Source organism: Periplaneta americana, unplaced genomic scaffold (assembly GCF_040183065.1).
Source record: "Periplaneta americana isolate PAMFEO1 unplaced genomic scaffold, P.americana_PAMFEO1_priV1 scaffold_29, whole genome shotgun sequence".
NCBI lineage: Eukaryota > Metazoa > Arthropoda > Insecta > Blattodea > Blattidae > Periplaneta > Periplaneta americana.
In genome coordinates, this window is record NW_027185510.1 from 41,494 (window position 1) to 66,039 (window position 24,546).

The 24,546-nt window shown below is 35.9% G+C and overlaps 1 protein-coding gene across 4 annotated transcripts in view; it reads left to right on the forward strand.

Moving 5' to 3' along the window:
- The window catches only part of LOC138693971 (putative polypeptide N-acetylgalactosaminyltransferase 10), a 99,947-nt gene that overhangs the window by 39,349 nt on the left and 36,052 nt on the right, over positions 1-24,546 (forward strand). For 2 of the 4 annotated variants that reach the window (XR_011330655.1, XM_069817714.1), the window contains exon 1: positions 9,855-10,216. The exons of the other annotated variants lie outside the window; for them this stretch is intronic. Coding sequence is in view for 1 of the 2 variants with exons in the window: in XM_069817714.1 (XP_069673815.1) it covers positions 9,932-10,216 (285 nt within the window). In the remaining variant the exon portion in view is untranslated. Of the gene's footprint in view, positions 1-9,854; positions 10,217-24,546 lie in introns of those variants that run through there. 4 annotated transcript variants of the gene reach the window in all.

Consider the following 24,546-nt stretch of genomic DNA (forward strand, 5'->3'; position numbering starts at 1 on the left):
AATGATGTTTTCTTTTTTCATATACTATTAATGAATTATTCTATAAGCATTCATATTCCTGCTTAATATTAACTAAATAAAAATAGGTTACCAATAACAAAAGAAAACCTTTAATACAAAAAGGAAAGGAATAGGGAAATTCATTGCAAATGCTACATGGGATGTTAAGGAGAGAGAATGACTTTAATATTGTGAAAAACCAGTGAATTAAAAACAATATGTTTACTGTAAAATACATTTCGATGTGTGAGAAATATATATTACATAAAATTTAATACGAATTTATGCTCTGGTGCACAAGGTTTTCAAGGGGCAAGGATGGTTAAATGTGGTGGAAAACCAGTAAACTTTTAAATGAAAAATGTTGGTTTAAAATAATCTTTGAAATTTGAAAATTTCATCACACAAAATTTTAAATGTATTTAGAGCCTTTTGTCTGATTAGTTGAATATTACATTCAGTTTCTAGGGCAACAGTGATGTGGTTTTTGGTACTCCTAGGCATAATCTTAAGGCTGAGTTTTGAAGAACAGAAATTTTTTGTAGATGAGTTGCTGATGCTCCTCCCCATATTTCACATCCACAGGTCAATTTTGATCGTATATAAGCATTATAAAACAGACGCATTCCAAAATATCAAGAAAGTTATTTCATACCATGTTCATCCTCCTCCAGTCTTGACACTGAATTGCTAGCTATTGATGCTGCTCTTCAGTGTGTTACTCAAATTCCTGAAAAATCTATTTGCATACTTACCGACTCCAATTATATGATTAAATATGTACCAAACCTAAGTGCACATAGAATTATTCCACTTCGGAAACAACTAAGTAAACTAAAAGAACTCCAAAAGGAAATAACATTTCAATGGATACCTAGTCATTGTGGTATACCTGGAAATGAGAAAGTTGGTAATATTGCAAAACAGGCAACATACCGTATTTACAACCAAGACCTCTTCAAGTGGTATCTCTATCCGTGCATTTGCTTCAGTGAAGTCTCATTTTACAAACCTATGGATCAACAATTGGCTCTCTTCTGACAAAGGAAAAATTTTACAGTCTGTACAAAAGAAACCAAATGACCTGGAAATGTACAAAAACTTGCCCTAACAAGAGCCAGAACAGATCACATTGTCACTCAATTATACCTACACCGATTTCACATTTCTGATAATCCTACTTGTCTGTGGTGTAATAATCATGATGAAGATCTGGAACACATTCTTCTATACTTCCGTCCATAAACCACAAAAGAAGTAAATTAAAATCATCAGTACCAGTTGCAGAAGACACAGCCCTGCAGTATATATTGACTACACCCCAACTCTGGCTACTAGCAACAGGCATCTATAATGAACACCGATCAAACTACCCCTCATTTCTCGTGTGTGTGTGTGTGTGTACGTGTGTGTGTTTTTTTTTTTTTTTTGCTCTGGATTTCACAATGAAGTCGTCATCCTTCTTGCTTCCCCACATTTACAATAAAAAAGTGGTCTTCCAATGGATCCCGGCCCACTGTGGACTGAATGGTCACGAGAAAGCAGATATGTTAGCAAAGAAAGGAACTAAAATCAGCTTAAAAACAGATTACAATAAGAAGTTTGATGACACAAAATGTGATGCACATTTATGAACCTTTTAGCTGTCACTTTTAAAGCTCTGGTGCACATAGTTTTTAAATTACACTAAACTTTGTTTGAAATTTCTGGTAACTTTAATTGTTTGCTTTATTCTCACACAAAATAGTTAATAACTTTATATCTCCGGAACTATTAATGTTATATGCATGATATTTGAAACACACATTCTTAGGCTATTAGGAAACTTTTCTGTGTAACAGAGATTTGTTATTTTGTTACTTACTTACTTTTGGTTTTAAGGATTCCAGAGGTTCATTGCCACATTTACATAAGCCTGTCATCAGTCCCTATCCTGAGAAAGATTAATCCAGTCTCTACCATCATAACCCACCTCCCTCAAATCCATCTTTATATTATCCTCCCACCTATGTCTCGGTCTCTCCAAAAGTCTTTCTCCCTTCGGCCTCCCAACTAACACTCTATATACATTTCTGGATTCGCCCATATGTGCTACATGCCCTGTCCATCTCAAACGTCTGGATTTAATGTTCCTAATTATGTCAGGTGAAGAATACAATGTGTGCAGTTCTGCATTGTGTAATTTTCTGCATTCTCCTATAACTTCATCCAGGGGCGTATTTTGCGGGCTGCCGGGGCTACCGGCGGTAGCCCAAGGAAATTACAAAAGAAAAAGTTTATAATATAACATAATGTAATAATTTTGTATTATTAGTTTTACCATAGTAATTAAAATTAAAGTAATTGTTAGATATATTTTGTGTAATAATAGGGTCAGCGGTAGCCCAAACCCTTTAACCAGTATACGCCACTGACTTCATCCTTCTTAGCCCCAAATATTTTCCTAAGCACATTATTCTCAAACAACCTTAACCTCTGTTCCTCTCTCACAGTGAGAGTCCAAGTTTCACAACCATGTAGCATACGTTTTTAGAAAAGTTTTTATGACCCTTAATTTTGCAGGTGTCTATGATCACAATAATTACAAGCTACAAATCTCTTTCAGTATATTTAGTCATGGATCTAAACCAGGGACAATCGTGTTCACATTGATTTCATGCAGGCATTGCCCCTGTAGTTTAAAAAACCCTTCGTGCTCTTCTGTTTGATGGGTTTTCTATAATGAGTTTTAAAACAGCTCATAATGAATTATTATTATTGACGTAACATGATATGGACATAGATTTTATAATAAATGTTTAATGATGAATTTCTGTGAAGTTACATAGTAAAAAGGCAATATGAATACTGTATAATTTATGAATCTGATATACAGTAGGTTACCTTTTTTATAATCATTAACACTTTTGTTAAATGTAAATAACATGCAAAACAGACATTTCAAATAATATTACTGATGTAACATTCACTTGTTACTGACATAATCACTGCAAATTACATTTATCTCTGTTTAACTTATGGAAGAAATTTATCGTATTTAAATTACGATCAGAACAGTAAAAATAAGTATTAGAATATAAATGGACGATTCTCCTGGACTTAGTAGATATTGTAGAGTTTTCCAAGACGATATTGTACACTTTTTTGACAAACAGAATGTGGAAATATTCTGTTCTTCGCTGTGCATGGCATCTTCCAATATGGTTCTGTTGAATGTTAATGCTGCTCCTTTTACATGTTACACATCATCAGTGACCAATGCATATGATTTTGTACTGTTTAAAGTATTCAAAACAGCTGAAAATGTGATAATACCCTTGTTCACTCAATGTGTGGACATTTCATCCTTGTGTTTTATTCCAACATTTTCTGCAAAATCTTTTTGTAATAGCCTACAGCATGTTAGGTTGTAAGATTTCCTTTCAGATATTTTATTTCTTGCAGTTGTGTTTTTGCATAGAAACATAGTTTGCATAAACCCTTAAGATGTCTGATCAATATATTTCTTGCAGTTTCAGGAGGACAGGTGACTGCCTCCATTTTATGTGTCTGTCCACCTGTACTATCTGGGAATAGATTTGTTATAAACTGTTCAGTATTACTACATTTGGCTTTCCAAGTAGCATGCGATATTCTAGTCACATGTGGACATTTCTAATAATTTATTAGTAGAAAGGATATTCCAGTGCACTTGCATAATCCGTCAGTAAGAAGGTCCACATTTGACAACAGCAAACATTTTTATCTTTATCAGAAACTGGAAGTATATACTGTATTTTGGTCGTAAACTAGCAAACTTAGATTTTTTAATTGAACATTGCATATTCACTTTTAATAACTATATGCTTCCATTGCTGTCATCATGAACACTCTCTTCTGTTTTCTTTCTTTTTCTGGATCTTTAATGATGAAAGTGACAAAATCTTTGTGCTCTGGAAATACAGTAGACTCTAGACCACTTTCGTAAAATTGTGAAACAGCTGAATAATCATGAGAGTTTTCACCTTCCTTCTGCTTAATTTCGCAAGTTTCTATGACTCCAAACTTTTCAGCAAGTTTCTTCACAACAGCACGTTTCTTTCTTGGAGATGTTGGTAATGACCTTTGTGCTCGATGTACTGTCTTCCCCAATGACTGAGACTTGGATGTGAATCATATCCAACATCTCTTAACATTGCTTCAGCCTTTAATTTCTCTCTGTACTTTCTCATTCGTAATTTACTATTATTTTCAGTTTATTTTTTCTTCTGCACTCTAGACCATTTCTTTCTTAAAGTGGTTTCTGCTGTGCATTCTTTTCTTGATTTCTTAATTTTTTCGTCACTTAGCTTCTCCCTGTATTTTCTAACCTTTTCAGCAGAAGATTTTGGAGGATGTTGTCCTAAACCTTGATATTTGAAGTTGATAATTAAAGAGTGTTACGTCAGTAACATCAATAGCTTCAAAATTAGTTTCGAAAAAAAATCACAGATTGCATGAGCTGAATGGTAATTAAGTTTGTTAGAACCTGTATAGTCTTCCCTGATAACAGTCACGCTGTCCCCGCAGTGTTCAGGCTTAGGGTGAAGCATGCGTCTTGCAAAATATACATTACTTAAACTGATTTATTATTAATTAAAGTATTAAAATACTCTTGAACCATAAATGTAATAAAAACATTATGCAAAATTATTTGTTGCAACTGAAAATAATAATGTGGACATGTTTACAAAATGGGTGTTTGTAAATGTGTTTAAAAGATAAGGGGATAAAAATAATCATAATTATAATTGCTATTTATGCAACAAGTTGCGAAATAATAGCATTTTAAGCATGACAAGTGAAGATTGTCCAACACGGCAAGTGCTTAAAACACTGGTTTCGCATGTATTTCGTGCAAAATATTTTGAACAGTCACTCGAGAATCCTAAATGTATTTATATTTTAAAGAGAATGAAATTGTTGATTCGTTATCACGCAATGGCGAACTTATGATGTTGAAGACGAAAGTGTATTATATTCGTATAAAAAGAGATAGATTTCATGGCCTTTGGATATGTAGTGATTGTTTTGCTGGTTGTTATGAAGTTGTTTTCTGCTTGTTATGTAATTTGGAATATACAATTATTACAATGAAAGTGATAAATGTAATTAGAAAAGTGAGTGATTCGGAAGTGAATCATTTATATATCAAATCTCCAAATGTAATTTCAATTTTAAATAATTGTGTTGAGAATATTTATAATAAATAAATAATTGGAATTTATGTTTTCAGTATTTCTAATTAGTGTGCTTAAAAGTACTTCAGGCATGGAAATTTACTTTTTAAGCATGCTAATATATGGATGCAGAATTCAATGAATTTTTTATGCTAAAATGAGAATCGAAAAGTCATCACCATGAAACGAATGTCTAAAAAATAATTATTTCTGAGAAATGTTAATCTTTCGAAATGATAATTGTTTCTCTTGAAGTCGTCAGCATCAGCCTCCCTGTATTTACTCAGTTGCATACCGACACCTCTTGTAAGGCACTGCTCTGTATTATATCCCAAAATTGTTAGTCTTAATTATGAAACAATCTGTTTATCTGTATCCAATTAGAACTTCACAGAACATTTACCTTCAATAAATAGCAATACTCTCTAGTTACTGCTAGCCTCTTCATATAAACAGCATAAAACACATTCTTATTATTTTTGCAGCTATCTGTGTTTGAAGCTTGTAGCTATGTTTAAACACAGGTGTAACGTGGCTTTCCCGCAGTGAACAGTTTCTCAAACTCCAACCCATGGAAGTTATCCTTCTGTTCTGCAGGACTGCTTCTATTCCAACAAATGTAAATCAAATATTCAAAGTTCGTGATTTCGCACCCAGCTAAACTTCACATTAATTTGGAAAGTAATCAGTAATGACGAGGATTCCTCTGCTAAATTTCATATCCATATGTCCTAAGTGAAAAGCTCTGAGAGGATTGCCTACAGGTTGTCGTTTGAGAATCACTTGTGCAAAGGTTCACACCCGTGGCACTGGACAGAACCAGAAATCTGGTGATGTCTGGTGGAAACCATCACCTTGATGAGGTCTGGAAGCTTCTGGTTTGGTGCCGGCTTGAAGGTGAAGTTCTGCAGCAGGACACTAAGGATCAACCACATGTTCTGCAGCCAAATGTCTGACCCACACACACACACACACACACACACACACACACACACACACACACACACACACACACACACACACTTCCCTGCAATACATTTCGAAATTATCAGATGGTACAGGAAAAACATTGACGAGAAAGTGTACTAGTGAGCACTTGAGTAAGTGAATAAGATACTGGGTAGTGAACCAACAAATAAATTAGTATGACTTGAGGCTTTCCCGGCGTTTGATATAGAATAACTCTTCTTGGGTTCTCAGCCAGGTGAGTTGGAGATTAGATTCCAATCTTTCGACGGCTAGCTCTGCCATCTTCTTCAGGGAAGAAGCGCATGTATGAGGGATTATGTGGTTGGAGTTGTAGGAAAATGGACGACGTAGGTATATAGGCCTAATGACGCAATAGAGGAATGGGGCGCGGTGTTGCATTCACCCGTGACTCACATCGGACGCAGGAGCAGCAAAATCGGAATCCCAAATAGAAGTTTATTTTCGAAACAAGTCCAAGGTTATAATCTATCCATCTGTGAAGATTCTCACCACCATAACTCTGCCGAATGTGCAGCGGGAAGAAAGCTGATGTAAGTAGAGCAGAGAGGTCACCAAATTCTAACTGCAGTCCAAACAACACCCTTTACCCTCGAGCATATGGATGCTAGAGCCCGATAAAATGTTAAAGAAAAGAACATCCAAATTGGCTACTCGGAGGAGACTTTTTTAGAAAACGAGAACGAAAGGGCTGAGATTCCCGCATGCTTTACTATAAATCATTCCACATTAAGAAAAAGTCATTGGTTTCATGGACCTTGCAGAGCACATTGTGGAAGCTGTGGCAGGCAGGCGTTTCTGTGCCAACTGATCATTTGATCGAACAGCCCTATATGCTCAATGCGTTTTTCTTAACGTGGAATAAGTCTATAGCAATCAGTAAAAAAAATGAGCTTCTCCACCATTCCTGACAGACTTTACGTGAGATAAAAGTTTTTGAGCCTATCAAAAGTTGTTGCTTTGTCAGCTGTCCGAAGACAGGTCTGAATCTCATAAGTGACACCAATAAGTCATCACTCATGAAGCAACTAAGCCGGAAGATAATTGGGTAGGTGACCAATTTCTTTTCCCCTCCATTGCATACATCGCCGACTAGCTACATATTACATTAATCAGACTTCAGAATTATATGATACAAACAATTGTTCTTCCTCTGGCACGTATTGTCAAGTGAGATGTACTGTCTGATAATAGATGTACATATCAGCCAGAACCTCAATCAGAGGTACTATCAAAAGTGGCTGGGAATATTTCAGCCTTAATTCTGCAGTAGCCAACGACTGGACAAGAAGTGTATGGTTACAGAAGTAAGAGAATTGATAACTTGAGTTGTCAAACGAAAAGACGAATAAAGGATTATGAGAGTAAATAAATAGGTCTATACAAATCAGTTTGCTATTATATCACTGTCTCTATAGCACTGATGAATTCTTAGAGTTGCTCTATCTTAGATCTTGTCTTCAAGATAATTCAGAGTAGTTAGATGAGAGTCTATTCTACAATTTTACAAGTATTTGGTTTACACACTGCAAATGGTCCTTTTAGCTGAAGTTGGCTCAGCCTATAGTTTTCTAAAATTAAGTTCCAGATTTTGTGTATTTGTATTTAATATTATAGTCATTTATTATATTTAATATAGCACTGACGAAAACGAAAATAATGGCTTTTAAAGGAAAGGACCCAGTGAACTCAAAAATTGTAGTTGATGTTAAAATTTTCAAGCAGACGTCACATTTTAACAGTCCAGGTTACAATGTTTATTATAAGAAGGGTATACATGCAGATGGGGCTCATTGCAATTTTACGAAAAATTGGTTTATTGGCTCCGTCTATAGCATTTTCAGAGGACTTTCATTTAACATAAAGTGAACTGGAAAAAAAAAAAAAAAAAAAAAAAGACTAACAGCGATTAGTTCATTTTAAAAAACACTGAAATTTAAGGGGACCTGGTAAGCCAAAAAATCTTGAATTTTTCATTTTTCATTTATCTTTCAGATGAGCCATGATTTAAGTTTGTATCTTATTCCTAAGTATGTTTTTTTTTTTTCGGTTTAAATGAACAGTGACATTTAAGTGGGCGTGTCCATAGGCGGAGAGAGGACCATTTCCTTGGGGTGGCAAAGAAAGACATAATTAATTACCTCCTCCTCCGTTATAGCTTGACCGTGGTACAGTATATTGGAATATGATCAGTTAATAAAGGTATTTTCGGGGTGAGGGGCATGTTTTTTACAGTGTTACATCCATATCGGCGATGTTTCAAACCGAGTTGTATAGGGCTTGAACTGTAGGTCTGCTACAAATTATAATAGGGCATAACTTAAAACAATCTCCCTCTTTTTCTCTCTCGTGCAGAAACACATGCATACATCAATAAAACTACGTAACAGTGCTAACAGAAATATTTTTATATGAAGCTTACCTTCCGAAGATATATGAAATGTAAATTCTAATAATTATTTTATTTAATCTCATTTTTTAAGTTTACACATTATACTGGATCACTTTTCTTTTTCCTGCATTGTCGTGCAGTATGTTATTCATACATTTCGAAGTGGTGGCCTCAACAACTGCAGACTTCAAAGACAATGGTACAGGCTGTTACGAAAGAAACATTACAGTGCTTCCATTCCTCAAATGAGGTAGTATAGGAATTCTTATACATTCAGAAATTTAAAATAAATAGAGTATTATAGTCCAGGCACATTATCATCAATTTAAGCACAAAAACTTAATCATAAACAAAAACAAAAAAAAAAAGATCTTTTGAATTCAATAGAATAATAGAAAAAAAAAAAAAGAGATCAGACAAGTTGGGGGGGGGGGCAGTGGCCCCCATTACTCCGCCTATGGGCTTGTCTCCTGTTCATCTAGCACACTACCACAGTCTACTATATACAGTCACGAAGGTTGAGTTTTGAGGGTGCTAGAAACAATAGACTGTGACTGTACTATTTTGTATTGCCTGTAATGAGGCGATATTAGCGATCCTAGTGGTGAGCAACTATCTAATGTTTGCATATTTACTACGTATTGAGCTTCGCGACTGTATATACTAGACTGTGATACTACTATGTTAGTTTCAAATTTTGCGCCTTATGTGCGAAATTTTTTCATTGTAGGGAATTTATGTGTATTGGTACACCTGGTTTACCGTCTGTGCTTTGTTTCGTAGCAACGGATTTGTTTACAGTGTTGTGATGTTATACACGTGCTGTACGGAGTTCTATTATTAATTGTGTTACGATACAGTTCAGTTGCATTATAGAGGTGCATTTTGTGATATTTTCTTACAATATGGGTTACAAAAGTAGCTTGAAAGTATTTAAGAAGAGAAGAAATGTTGGTAAACGTAAGAACTCTGTTAGTAAGGTGAATTCTAACCTACAACCCTCTAGCACACGTGGTCAGTGTGAATCTGTAAATAGTGGCTGTGCATCAGGAAAGAAACTTGAAGATTCTAAAATCAGGTATGAAACCCTCAAACAAGAACACAGTGTTAGTGATACCAATGGGGTTATAGATGTTGGCATATTATCTAGTGTACTGCAAAATAATGTATTCTGTAAAGGCTGTGGCAAAGGTGGGATATCTCTTGAGGTAAAAAAGCACATTGGTCTTGCTGCAGAATTAGTTTTAAAATGTAAATACTGTGCGTTTGGTGTAAATTTTTACAACTCTTCATCTATTGATATTTCAAAGATAAACCCAATAACATGTAAACTCTACACAATAAATGTTAGACTATGTATGGCCTTAGGGCTATAGGAAAAGGTAAGACAGGTGGAGAGACTTTATGTGGCATTTTGAATTTGCCACCTCCTCCAACCAGGTCTACTAGATATAACATAATAATTGGATCTGCGATTGAAAATGTTGCATTACATAACATGAAGGTTGCTGTGGAAGAAGCAGTTGCAGGAAATGATAATGTCAGAGGCATATCAGCTGCCTTTGATGGGACGTGGCAGAAAAGGGGTCACATTTCACTAAATGGCGTTGTGACGGCAACTAGTGTGGACACTGGCAAGGTAATTGATTTTGCTATATTATCAAAACATTGTAGGTGTGAAGGTAGAACAACAAATAAACATGAAACCGATTGTGAATGTAATTACAGTGGGTCAAGTGGTGGAGTGGAGGTTGCAGGTGTGACGAACATTTTCAATCGGTCACTCAGTTCATATAATGTGAGATATGTGAAATATTTAGGAGATGGGACTCTAAGTCATTCCTTGCTGTTGAGGAATTGAAACCACATGGGAATGACGTACAAATTAGCAAATTAGAGTGCATAGGCCACATACAGAAGAGAATGGGCATTTTGAGGAGACTGAAAACCAGTGTGAAGGGACAAAAATTATCGGATGGTAAGGGTTTATTAGGAAAGGGGAGGCTAACTGACTCAGTTATAGACAAAATTCAAAACTATTACGGCATGGCCATAAGACTTCTATTTACTATTTTCCCGAAACACATAACCACAGTGGACCATATGACGATTCACCACTGTTATTCTCATCCCAACCGACACTTGAGACAGGCATTGACAAGAACCGAGTTCTGAATGGGAGAAGTGAAGGCTGATGGGTGGGGGAATACCTGCTAGGCCACGAGGCCACAAGAAATGTATCTCAGTTTCAGCTTTCCCAGTGCAACCATAAAACCCGGGGAAATGCAGAAGCCAGACACGGCATGAGTGATCCTGGCTTCAGGAACAAATTTTACTGCAAGACAGGTCTATATACATCACAAGGTTTTCTACTTCTACAACTCTATATGCTTCATTGAAAGAACTAATATAATAGCTATGATATATACGACTAAAAACCACTAAAATTTTGAGTTTAAGAAAACAAAGTGACTGAGGCCCAGCCTCACTTGCCTCAGCCAATCAGCCGCCACTGTACAAATCTACCAACATGGAATTTCATCTCAGACTAAAACCTGTCTTGACCCTTTATACCCATTGGTGACTGCACATGATAAGGTCGCAGGGCAGATCTTGCCTCCTCTGCTATACCAGATAATGTTGTTGTTGTTTTCTAATGCCAGGCGTTTGACAGTAAAGTCATTTGACCTCTCCCACTCCAATATTTTTCAAAGATATTATCATGGCCAGCCACTGAAGCACAGATTTTGAGGTGTTCCGAATCCATTTCTTGGTTTGAGTTGCACAATGGGCAGTTAGGGGACTGATATATTTCAATTCTATGCAGGTGTTTGGCCAAACAATCATGGCCTGTTGCCAATCTAAATGCAGCTACAGACGATTTTCGTGGTAAATCGGGAATTAACTGTGGATTTTGATGCAGAGAGTTCCATTTTTTTCCCTTGGGATTGTGTTATCAAATTTTGTTTGTTCAAGTCTAAGTATGTAGATTTAATAAATCTTTTAACAGAGTAATACGTAGATTTAGTAACAGATCTGTAAGTAGCAGTGCTGCTCTTCTTTGCTAAATCATCCGCATTCTCGTTTCCCAGGATTCCACAATGGGATGGTATCCATTGGGATACAATTCTTTTATTGAGTGATATTAATTGGGAGAGCATTTTAGTTATTTCTGCTGTTTGAGATGAAGGTGTGTGTTTAGATACGATTGATAGAATAGCTGCTTTGGAGTCTGACAATATAACTGCATTTTTAAATTTATTGATGTGGCATAGAAGATTCCTGAGACTTTCACTTATTGCAATGATTTCTCCATCAAAACTTGTTGTTCCATATCCAAGAGATCTATAAAGTGAGAAGAGACAGCATGTAACACCTGCACTGGCACCTTGTTCTCTGGAGATCAAGGATCCGTCGGTGTATAAATGAAGCCAGTTTTGTGGAGGGTACCTAATATTAATTGTCTCTAAAGACAATTGTTCCATTATTTCAGTGTTTACTTCTGATTTCAGTATTTCTTCTGTTAAATTTAGATTATATTCTATATTTAATAGAATTAAGGGGTTTGGTTTAATTTGTAAGTTTTCTTTTAAATTTGGGATATTGATTTTCTGTTTCAATTCTTGAAACTGTGGAGAATTTAAAAAAAATTCTGGTGGTGTACAGTGCAGATAATTATAATAAAGTCTGAGCATGGAACTGAATTTCAATAACTTAAAATGAGTAATCTTGATATCAATAATCATTATTTCATTAGTTTCAATATATTAAATTTGTGCAGCTCTGTTTATAAATATAACATAGTATTCTTTTTTAATGTTTAAACATACTTTTTTGTGCGTATTTTAGTGTATAACTAAAAATTTCAGTGAAAGAAATAAGTATGATACGTTGATGTGCCTAAAATGCCTATTTTCATTAAAATAGAGCCTAATTTTACAAATTTTGAGCTTATTTTAGGCGCCTAAAACTGCAATTTTTAGTGCCTAAAAATCCGATGTCTATTCATTATTCAAAAACATAATTTAAATAAATAAATAGATTTTCAACTACAAAATACATTATGTTGTTGTTGTTTTCTAATGCCAGGCGTTTGACAATAAAGTCATTTGACCTCTTGCACTCCAATATTTTTCAAAGATATTATCATGGTCAGCCAGTGAAGCACACATTTTTAGGTGTTCATAATCCATTTCCTGATTTTCTGAGAGTATATTGGCTAGTTCAGTCTTCTTAGCTGATATTATACCACCAGCATTCCATTGTAGGATATTTAGTTGATTCTGTACGATTAAAGTAGTCCCCCCCCCCCCAGAGATCCGATTGGGGGACTATTTTACCTCCGGATAATTCTACCTTAATGGTACTCATTTCATATTGGAGTTAAATGGCAAGTTGTAGCCGATTTAAGTGAACACCATATTTTAACGTTTTGGTGACTACACACAACCCCCAGAATGTCTGGAGGCCACACCTGCTGTTGGTCGACGGGTCCATTGGACCTAGCTGGGAGATCTTATTGATCACCAGCTTTCCCTCCTTAAGCCACTGGAGGACGATTTTAGTGCCATAGCAGGTCAGCACTAGGAACAGAAAAGTAGAAAGAGGAGGAAGGAAAGGGAAATGAACCCCAAGGCCTCGAATGCTCTAATACCGTTGGGGTCGAAGAAAGTAAGAGTTCAGTCAGAGGACTGGATAGGAAAGGGTAAAGAGGGAATTAGGTATTGAATAGAGGAAAATTATACCAAATTCAGTCATTAACTCATCAAGCTGACCAGTGCTAATTGATGAGTAGCCCCTCCCTTTAAAATATTGTAGGCCTATTAATTAGTATATGATTTAGCCTAAAATCTTTAACCAAACAGATTACCGCTGTCTAGACAGTTCTCAATAAAAATCTTAAATACATTTTGGGGGCAAAAGCTTTAGTTTCGACTGTAAAGAAGAGACAATATATGAAAGTAAAAAAATGTTCAGTCAATGTAAAAAATCTCTTGCATATGTCTCACTAATAACGAAGGTAGACCTAAATTACAATCACAAAACAAGGCAGCTTGTTCTTGTCTTATTATAAAAGTTGAATTAAAATTTTATTTAATTTATTTCTCAAAAATATATTTTAAAGCATGCGGCAACTAACAGTTACAAAAATGTGTACATTATTAAGCACATTAATAAGATAGGGTAAAGGTTGGTAATATCGTGATATGAGTAATATCGTGATAGTTGGTATGAGAATTTATTACAATTTTACTTATCGAGACAAAAATCTGTTTTTTGTGACAATGTATTAAGGACAAGTTCGTGGACAAGTTGCTGCATGAAATCGGTCCTTCTCTCACTCTGTAAAAGCATGATAAGAAGCTATCAAACACAGTATCACGATATTACTCTTATCACAATATTAACAAGATTTACCCTACTTCGTTTTCCTCTCTCCTACAATTTGTTATTCCATTTGAATGAAATATATTATTTCCTTCTTTTAAAGTATTGACAATTCATAGGGAATGGAATATTTCTCGAATTTTGGAAAAAAAATATTTCTCAACATCTAATTACAGTAAATATACATTCTTCAATTCATTTATGCCTGATTTGAATTCGTGAAACATCGCGAAATCCGTATCAAGTCGGGAATGGGGTTTTTTAAGCAATTAGCGAACTATGTGCGCGAATTTTCAATTTTTAATTTTTTTTACTGCAATCGATAATCGATAGCTGTCGCACAGATAAGGTCGATATTTATGGTCACTAGTATTGCACATTCGATTCTGAATCTGTTTTAGTCAACGGTCAACGAGCTAGAAGGTTTTAATTCAAATACCTGGTCTAAACACACTCCTGACATCATATCTGATATATGTAGCGATGTGCGAGAATCGTATTGTGAGCGTTGTGAGTCTGCTGAATGCATATTACTTTGGAGCGTGTTGAGTGTGTTTGTTTTATTTGTTTATAGTGTCACACATAGGCGAAATAACATTATTGTGTTCCCGTGCAAGTGAGGCTACAAGAATGCTTAATAATAAAATAGCTCCAATAGAGCTTTCCAGTATATAAGGCATAGGTTTTATTGCACAGACAAAAGTACAGTCATGTGTAAATTTTGTAATTGTGAGGTCTCGTGGGAAAGAAGAGATACTGTTGAGAAAGATTCGAAGTTGGTAAAACATGCATCGGCAATTAATTTTTGCAAGGAAGACGAACAATCTCTTGTGCTGACTTCTATTGCCACTTGTTTTTGCAGTGTGCAAAACAAAAAGAAAACTTGCGAATATCTGGGAAAAAGTGTTGTAAAGACTTTATAAAAATGAACATACCAATTTCCAAGCTCGAAAACGAACAATGTGAAAATACTGAAAAATTCAATTGAAAGCACCGATTTTCCCATTTGAAAATCCCACATTTTGCACTTTGAACTCAACAAAAAATTCCAGTCTCTAACGATTCAGAATGCTTTATGGTTGCTGGGTCGTTAGTAGTCAATAACATTTAAGCTGTGCTCATGTTTGAATCTAAATCCACACAGCAATCAAGTCTTCAAAAGGCTTGTTTTTTAAGATCCGATGCATGCGAGGTGAGAGACCACACTATACGAGCAATAGTGAGTGGTTTGTAAAGCTAAGAGGTGCGCAGTCAGAAGTGCATTCCACCTTGATTGTCTCAAATTCGGCAATCCTGAGTATGAGGCTTTTACATGAGGTGGGTCCTTCATCTTTCCAGGCAAGAAATGTTTATCATCAGAAAGATTGTCAAGGGGTGACAGTACAAAAGTTCATGTCAGTTCACATCATGTTTCAACCAAGCTATCACTGGTGAGAGAACAACAGGATGGAGTCTGCAATAGATCGCCTACCAAGAAAAGTTTATCTTCTGAGAGAACACTAAGTCTGCCAGAGATACATACATGATACCGAATCTCTTACAGTCCAAATAGAAACAGTAAGATTAAACATGCAAAATACATTCGATACCCTCAGTCAAGTACTTAGTTATGTCAATATTCTAGAATCTGACATAAGAGATCTAAAAGACAACTCTTCACTTAAAAATTACATGTGTTTGCTAGTAGCTAACAGAAATTCCTCCAGTGTCTTGACATGGTAGTGTGGTGCAAAAAACCGAACTTTAAAAAATTCAAATTCCCACAAGACTAATATTATGCATTAATGTGTAAAACAAGCACAAAAAATTTCATTAAAATATTACCATTTACAAGTTGCTCCAGAGGTGAGAAGTTTATAATGTGTAACATAGTGAAAGAAAAAAGTCAGAGCAGCTTTTGAAGGAGTAGAAAACTCTTATCAGTGTTTGGATAAAAGTTATAGAAGAAACTGTTTCTATTCATCTTCGTCAATGTCTCATTGTACTTTTGGAACAGGTTGATAGTGCGTTCTGTCGTGTCATTTACTACTTTCGTCTAAGAGGAGCAATCACGAAGTTCCTTGAAAACCACTCTTTAGGAAGTCTGTGCAGGAAAGATTGAGATTTGTCTCTTCCTATTTCAATCTTCAAATAAATAACCGGTTCTTAATGTTACAGGATTCTCCAATTTCAGGTTTTCCAATTTAGCCATGGTCTGTAGTCATTGAGGAGTATCAGGTTTCTGTGGAGGCTGCAAGTTTGTTACTATATTTTCCTTTTTTGCTGGTTTAACGAATTGAGTCCACAACAGACCACATTATCTAAAGCCTGTTTAGTAAATGATGATGATGTTGATGATGATGATTTTTCTTTTTCTCTGTGGTCACTTGGTCATCAAAAAAGCAACTAGATGCTCAGAGAGAAACCAAAGATGTTGGCAAAATGCCGTAATAGCCTATAATTGTTCTTTCTTATCTACAGTTTGGTTGGGATATTTCTTATGGAGAGTAAGAAGCTTGTGGACTTTGAATACCAACAAATACTCTCTAACATTAATACTGGAAAGCTTTCCTGTTTAGCATTGCAAGCGGCGGCGAAAAGTGACAGTGCTGCCATCTAGTGGCTTGAAACGTTCACACACTCTGTGCGCCGTACTGGATTACGTGAAGAAAAGAGGAGAGGTGTGCATTTGATTTCAATAAGAAGCTGCAAAGCAATAAATAGTATACTTTAGAGTCACTTTGTTCATAACATTTTTAATTAATAACAAATTACAAAGTTATTAGAATAGAAATGAATTGATAAATTCTCATATTTTCAAATTTGATGAAATTTAGTTGTGCATGACTTTAGCAGCTTTCATACATCGCTTGTTTTGTTTTTTAGCTGTATGGTTGTCCATTTTATTTTTGCTGTAACAATTTATTAACACATTGAAATATTTATCAATGAAGACATTGGCACAGTCACTGCAAATGGACATGTTAACAGGGAGCACTACCATTTTAACTAGTTCTTTTTTTACACCAATTCTAGTTTTATAAATAACATGATCAATTTCTTTAAAAACATCAGAACACAATTGGCTGAGCATTAGAGAAACATCATTAGGAAAAACAATTTTTGAATCTTTACAGTATTTTTTATTTGCGATGTGCGTTGTTACGTCATTGTTGGGGTTTTCTTTACAAGATAAATTTCTTCGACAAATTTCGTGATTTATTCTGCTACACACCCAACCTGCAACATAAGCCCTTGCATTTTCTTGCAACACGGTTTCTTCATTTGTATGCTGTACATTTTTGTCATCAACAGTTACATCCAAATCAGAGACATCTGTAATGCCTGGACTGCAAAAATTCAATTTAGCTGCCTCGATATCTTCTTTCTTGAGTAAGAAAGAAGAAACATCAGCTTCACAGTTGCTTGTTTCAGGAGGACTTAGGAATTGTTTCGTCATGGTTGCCCGAATTGTAGCTCTAAACTTCGATTAGTCTGGAGTTACGTTGTTTCCACCTTTAGATCGAATAATAGAAGAGAGATTTTCTATGCAGCCTTGTGTTAATCTTCTTGTTATTAAAGATTGTAAATTTTCTAGCCAGCCATTTATACATCTTGGGTTCATTTTCCTATTGTTTATTACCTGAATATTTCCAAATGTTTTTTTCTATTTCATTAGAAATTTGTGTGGAATTTTCACTTAGTGGCCTATTTAAGGCTTTACTAGTTTGGAAACTAGAAGAGTTAAAACAATCAAAAGCTTTATCCATGAACAGGATGAAGTCTGCAGTAGGTTGAGCCTCCTCTGGTAACTGTTTGAATTTTATGAGTGTTGCCATAGCTTTTCCTACAGAATGACTTAATAACTGTGTAGCAAGGCACACTCGCATCGGTGTGAATGGTGGTAGATTCAAGTGATTAAGTTTTACTTTAGGACAAAGTCGGGGATTCATGTCTTTATCTATAAAATAAAGTTTTTCTAGGTATTCCCACTTAATTAATTTATCAAATAGCTTAAAATTATAATGTTTTAAATTATTCCTTATGCTCTTAATCAAATGTGGTGTATCATGAAACAAATAAATTTTTTTCACCATCGTGTTCAAAATAAGGCTGTACTTCATTACATCCAAGCAGTCTTGTCAATTTAGTGTTGTTTGATCCTTGGTCTGAAACAATTGCTTTAGGGATAAATCCCGTATCTTTTATTTCATTTATTTCATTTCAAGCAGATGTGATTTTAAAATCTCTGCAGGCATGGCATCTTTCGATAGAAAATAACCAATGGTTTGCTTAAAATTTTTACACATTCCTCGAATCATAAAAACCATTGCTTGGTTTGCAAGTGGTACCTCTGAATCTTTTACATTAGTTTGAGATTGTTGGTTAGGGCTGTGTATACCCAATTCAATGAATCCCTAAAAAATGTCCACTTTAGCATTGTACGTTATATTTTCCTTCAAATACATTTCATCTACAATAATTGTTACTACCTTTTCATTTAGTGGCAGCATTCCAGACTTTACTTTTAATAATTGTAAAATGGTGGGATTTATACCGGGGCCTATACCAAATCCATGAAGCCAATTTCGGAGAGATCTGACTGTTGGCAAACACAATTTTCTCCTTAAAAATCTGTAGCCCTGAGGTGAGCAATAATGGAGTGCAATGCAAAACTTTTATCGTAACTGGAATAGCGCCTTCCCATTTTTTTCTTTCTTTTTAAACGCACTTGCGACATAATGAATTCATCATTAGAAACAATTTTGATTAAATCAGTATTTGAACTGGTTGTCTTCAGAGCTCTCACTTCCGCCCGAAGAGATGGAATAATTTTTTTGTGTTTAGATACCAACTTTTGAGCTGGAATCAATTTTTTAGAAAGTGTCTTTATCTGAAGATCTTGAGCCATCTTTGACCTTTTAGGATTTCTTGCATCTTAAAAAATAAACAGGGACTTAATTTAGTGAAATATTAATAACGTCTTGAAAGTCTAGGGCTAGGTAAATAATATTTTCTGAATAACTAACTGAATCAGTTTGTATGAGAAAACATGAGTTCACACACTTTCTTCACAAAATCAATAATCCGTATTTTTATGTTGCGTATCACAATATGCGTCTATTTAGTTTGAAAAAGTCATGACTTTCAGTATTTTGTATGGAGAAACTATAAAGAAATTGTGTTTGGTATGATGGAAGTAAAGTAGTTTTATGCAGTTTAATAACTGATTCACTTAGCACAGAGAACATGTTATTGCTAATGTACTATCTGATTATGAGGTACCTGGTAGAGGACTATCGTCGTTTCTGTCTGGAATCGGAGAACCTGTCGCCTCCTCGATGGAAGGTCTAATGCGTTTCTTTGGGGACCTTCGCGGTTCTTTCATTGTACTTTGACCCATATTTTCGGAAGAAGGCGCTGTTAAATTCAGTGAAGGAATAGCTGTTCTCTTCAGTCTGTTATTAAAAAAAATATATTAAAAATTAACAGGTCTATGACTCATTTGAAACTTCGGTACTTTTCCAATTACACCTTATTTTTACTTACTCCTGACTTTTCAAATTAGGGTTATTGAAGTCCAATAATCTAAAGTGATCTGAACATATTCTGTGATTTTTGTACAGATACTTTGTTCCTCTAGTTTTAAACGTTTCGTCTAGGTCCTGTCTTTTACATTTATTTACCCATATGGCACATCTATAAGACAAAAACAAATAACAGTAATAATAATAATAATAATAATAATAATAATAATAATATGATGATGATGATGATGGTGAGGACACGAGACCTGTCATGTGAATCGTGCAAGTGGGAAAAGAATGAGCTAACAGAAAGAGAGTTTGTTTCATGATTAAAATTATACGAATCTACTGACACGAAAGTTCATCTCAGACTAATTATCTTCCTTCTCCATACCCATTGGTGAGAGCCACAACACATGATAAGGTCACAGAACAAGTTATCTACTGACTCTACTGTAATAATCATCATCATCCTGTGGCAGAAAAGTAATAGACTACTTGTATTTACATGACTACTCACTCACCTACTCACTTCGGAAATCTGAAGAACGATCTAGCATCTTTTTGCCAAGCGTAGTTTTTACAGAAGAACACAGAACAAACAATTCCACTTTCCCTGACATGTTGTGGAACAGCCATGAGAATAATCCTTACGACTTACACCACGTGTTGAAGTACAAAACTCTTGTTAGATGCAGTTTACCATGCTATGTGCCACGTTATCCTCACTGTCAACATTCCCTGCTGCTAGATAGCACTGATGAGTCATTCGCCTCTCTTATCGTGAACTGTCCAGTATTAATGTTAGAGAGTATTTGATACCAATAGATGCTTTGTTCCACTCTCTAATGTTATCTAGTGTCTCAGCAATGGCTCCAGCTACAAATACTGTTGCACAATCTGGAAGACTGACTCTATCCAAGGCACTGACTTCTTTAGGTGACTGGAATATGTTGTTAGGGACGCTAGGTGTGAGGAGGGAACCTTTGAAGCAAGTAATAATGTTGAAAATCAAGATAATGGTTCAGACAGTCGATATGCATTCTTGCTATCAGATGTACTAGGTGATTAACATGATGAAGAGGGTCGGTTGCTCTTCCTTTCATGGATATAAATTCACTTCTTCATGTCCACCAAGTTAGTGCTGTGGTAATGCGACTGCCTTCAAACTAGCCGGCTCAGGTTCGATTCTCAGCAGGTTCAGAAATTTTCATGTAAGATTTCTACCTCGGGACTAGGAGAGATGGTGGTGCACAACTTTTACTCAATAAATTGTGCAGCAGTATGCCTGAATTAAATCCCAAATCTCTCCACGTGCATATGAAAAGAAGGCATATGTCACTGTTGATAGAGATTCACCCATCGGATGGGGACATTAAGACTGGTGGTCCCCTGGGTGCTATCAACAGGAGTAGGCTACGTGTCAGCACCGGGTTTCCCCCTTTCTTTCTTCCTCACCTTTGTCATCGTCCTCATCATTTCCTACACTACACTTACACATATACTCACTCTAATACACGACGTAACTCTTAACAGATACACATTATGCATATTGTGGTCTGTCGAAGTGGTGTGCAACTTGAAAATGGATCACAGTCCTGTCATCTATCCGCGGTATGCAAAATCACGCAAGTGAAGTGGGTAGGCATTAGACACACACAGATTTCACTTCTTCGTACCGAGCTCTGGTTTCTTTTGCAGCTGTTTGAGATCACTACCTTCCATGCTACTTCAAAATACTTTTCTCTTTGCTTTTCAAGAAACATCTGGCCCTCCTTATTTCCAATCTCTTTCATTGCATATGTCAAACAACTTGCCCAGATCTCTTTAATGTGTTTTGTTTCATTACATTACTTTCTTGCTGTCTAGCTCTTTTTTTAGATCCAGATATTTATCATAGTTTGGGAAGTTTCTTAACACACAAATCTATTCACAGAGTTGGAATCCTTGCATGCTCCCTTAGATCAATTTGTAAGTATGTTGGAGGGGCTTGTCTTTGTCCAAGTGATGAAACTGTACACTTGGACAGTGGCGTGCGGTGACCATTCAGACAGCCGAAGCACTGAATATTATAATTGTTAGATAAATAATAGTAAATCAAGGGGCTTGCCTTGATAAAATCACAACTGATAATAATTTAAAAGAACATATATTAAAATAAGTAGACCTAATATCAATTTAAATTTCTTAAAGCTACCATTATACAACATTTGATATAAAATAACAAGCTTCTGGCTTTAAACTCACCCTTGGCACTTCTCACAGTAAGATCAACGGAACTGAAATTCAATCCTTCTCTCCTGGGAAGCAAATTTGGTAACCACCTCATCAAAGAACTCTTTTTTTCTTCCTGAGTTCTCCTAGTAGGCATGCTTCAATTGGAATAATTCCAACATGAGATAGTCTCTCTTCTCCAGTAGAATTTCGAGAGTAGCTTTTGATTCTCTTCAGCATTGAAAACGACCTTTCTACTAAAGACGTACTCACAGGAATTGTACAGTCACGGAAGAAAAATCTGGCCGATGAGCAGCAAAACTCATAATGTTACTTATGCCGGTTTTGTTGTGATTATCACAGTACAGAGTGTCTAAGAGGGATAGTGTTTACCTCCCTTCGAAGTTCCTGGGCTAGGAAGGAGAGGCTTTCGGACTCTTTCTGTTCAGAATGTCTAATAGGGACACTATTGACTTCCCCTCATAGCTGCTACGCTTCGAGAGACTGACGTTCGGAATGGTTTTGTTTAAAGTCTACAATATACTGTATTTGTATAATTGCAATGTTTGTTGTGTTTTAGTCGACATATAGAAAGTTGTTTTGCCATTGGTTTTGCCATTGCGGATATGAAGAATGTTGTTAATGTAATTTTCATCCCCTATGTTCGTCTGTCTTCACTCTACAGGCATACTACGTTTATGATTTATGACCACTGTATAGCCTACTTCGTGTTTTTTCTAGAGTCCTAGACACGTGACCCTGTCCATCTTTACCAACAGATTTTGTCTATAAATAGCCACAACCACTTCGAAAATCATCATTAGTTTTTCAGTTCGATAGCTATGGACGTCAAAGCCAAAGTAATTGCACTGATCGAGGAAGGCGGATTTAGTGCGGCGCAAGCTGGAGAACGCTATGGAGTTGCGACTAGAATAGCGTCCAGATGGTGAGCGCAGTATCAAGAGCAAAGATACGTAACTCGTAAACCTTTTAGCGGAAGACCCAAGGCATCAACACCACAACAAGATCTTATGTTAATAGAACGTTCGAGGCACTTTCCATTTCACACTTCTAAAATGCTTGTTGCCGACACGGGATTTCCTGCTTCCAACAGAACGGCTTCTAAAAGGCTCAATAGTGCCAATATTGTGCCGAGAAGAGTGGCGGTAAAGTTCTGACTGAAGACCATCGAATTGATCGTGTCGCATTTTGCCAAATGCATTACAACTATCCATGGCAAGAGGTCATCGTTTCGAATGAGAAAGTGTTTATGAACCACAGCACAGGGCCAGTGCAAGTATATCGACCGAAACAATCCAAGAGATTTGACCCTGAATATGTGGTCCAGAGGCAACGCATTGGTCGTTTGTCCATGTCGATGTGGGGATGGATTTCTGGTTATGGTGGCGGCGCGCTATGGAGGATTCATGAGCATATGAATGGGCATCAGTACACCAATATACTGGAAAATGTGATGCTACCTAGTGTGCGTGTGTTTCAGCCCGAAAACAAAATAAAATTCCAACACGACTTTTCTTCCGTACACACATGTGTTGCCGTGTAGCGGTGGTTCAACATTCACAGGGATGATGTCGTAGAGGTTCCATGGGTGCCAAAAAGTCCTGACTTAAATCCCATAGAAAATGTGGGGCGGAAGTGTAACGCGGTGTTAATGAACAACTACAGGGTCGGCGTCCTAGGTATACGGACGAATTGTGGGATCTCGTTTCAGATGCTTGGGATGATGTTGCATTGTCAGATAGATATATCCACAACCTTGTTAATTCTGTACATAGAAGAATGGATACAGTGAACAATGCCAATGGTTTCTGGACAGATTATTAAGTCCAGAAGGAAACTATTGTATATCACTAGAGCTACATAGAAAGAAGAACATTTTAATTTGTGATAAAAAGAACATTCAATATTAATTATTTTACTTCAGGAATGTATATTTTCCCTTATTTTCAGAACTAAAGTAAATACTGTAGGTTTAAAAATAGAATAAATAAATGAGTTATAGTAAACCGCTTATATAATCAAACGTTTCCTTAAATCGCACAAAAATTATTTCTAATTAACAAATCTATTTATGTTCCTCTTTCGTCACTATTATTAATTGTTTACCTAAATTAATTTATATATATTTATTTCAATTTATTTTAATGTTCACTTATACCGTTTGTATTGGATTACTTCAATCAATTTATATTTATTCTAGTTTATCTGACTGTTGACTTCTATATCGTCTTAGAACGAAGTTCCTATGTATTGTATCTTTCTCAATTTTGTTTACTCTTCGTCATATTGGCAGTCTGTTTTGCCAGGAAGATATTAAAATAAGAATAAACCATAAATAAATGTAGTATGAATAATTTCAAGGGGAAATTGTTCCGGGGCCGGGTATCGATCCCAGGACCTCTGGTTGAACGTACCAGCGCTCTACCACTGAGCTACCCGGGAACTCCACCCGACACCGTCTCAACCTTTCCCTTTATATCCACACAACTCGCATGGGCTGACGAAACGCCAGAGACCCACAACGAGTGCACACAAGCTCTGTGTGACTTGGAATTGTGGTTTTCTGTTAACGTACACAGTAACGTATATATTATGCAAATCTAGTCTTTCAGGTGAAGCTCCCTGTAAAGCAGATTTGAATAATTTCAATTCTGCTTTACAGGGAGCTTCACCTGAAAGACTAGATTTGCATAAATGTAGTATGTCTATAGCAGCTGTGCCCAATACTAAAGTTTCAAACTTAAAATTAAAAAAAAATATTTGAACAGACCTGTATTATTAATTAATATAAATTACAATAATCACTAATTAGCAAGACATTTATGTAAATAATTTATTA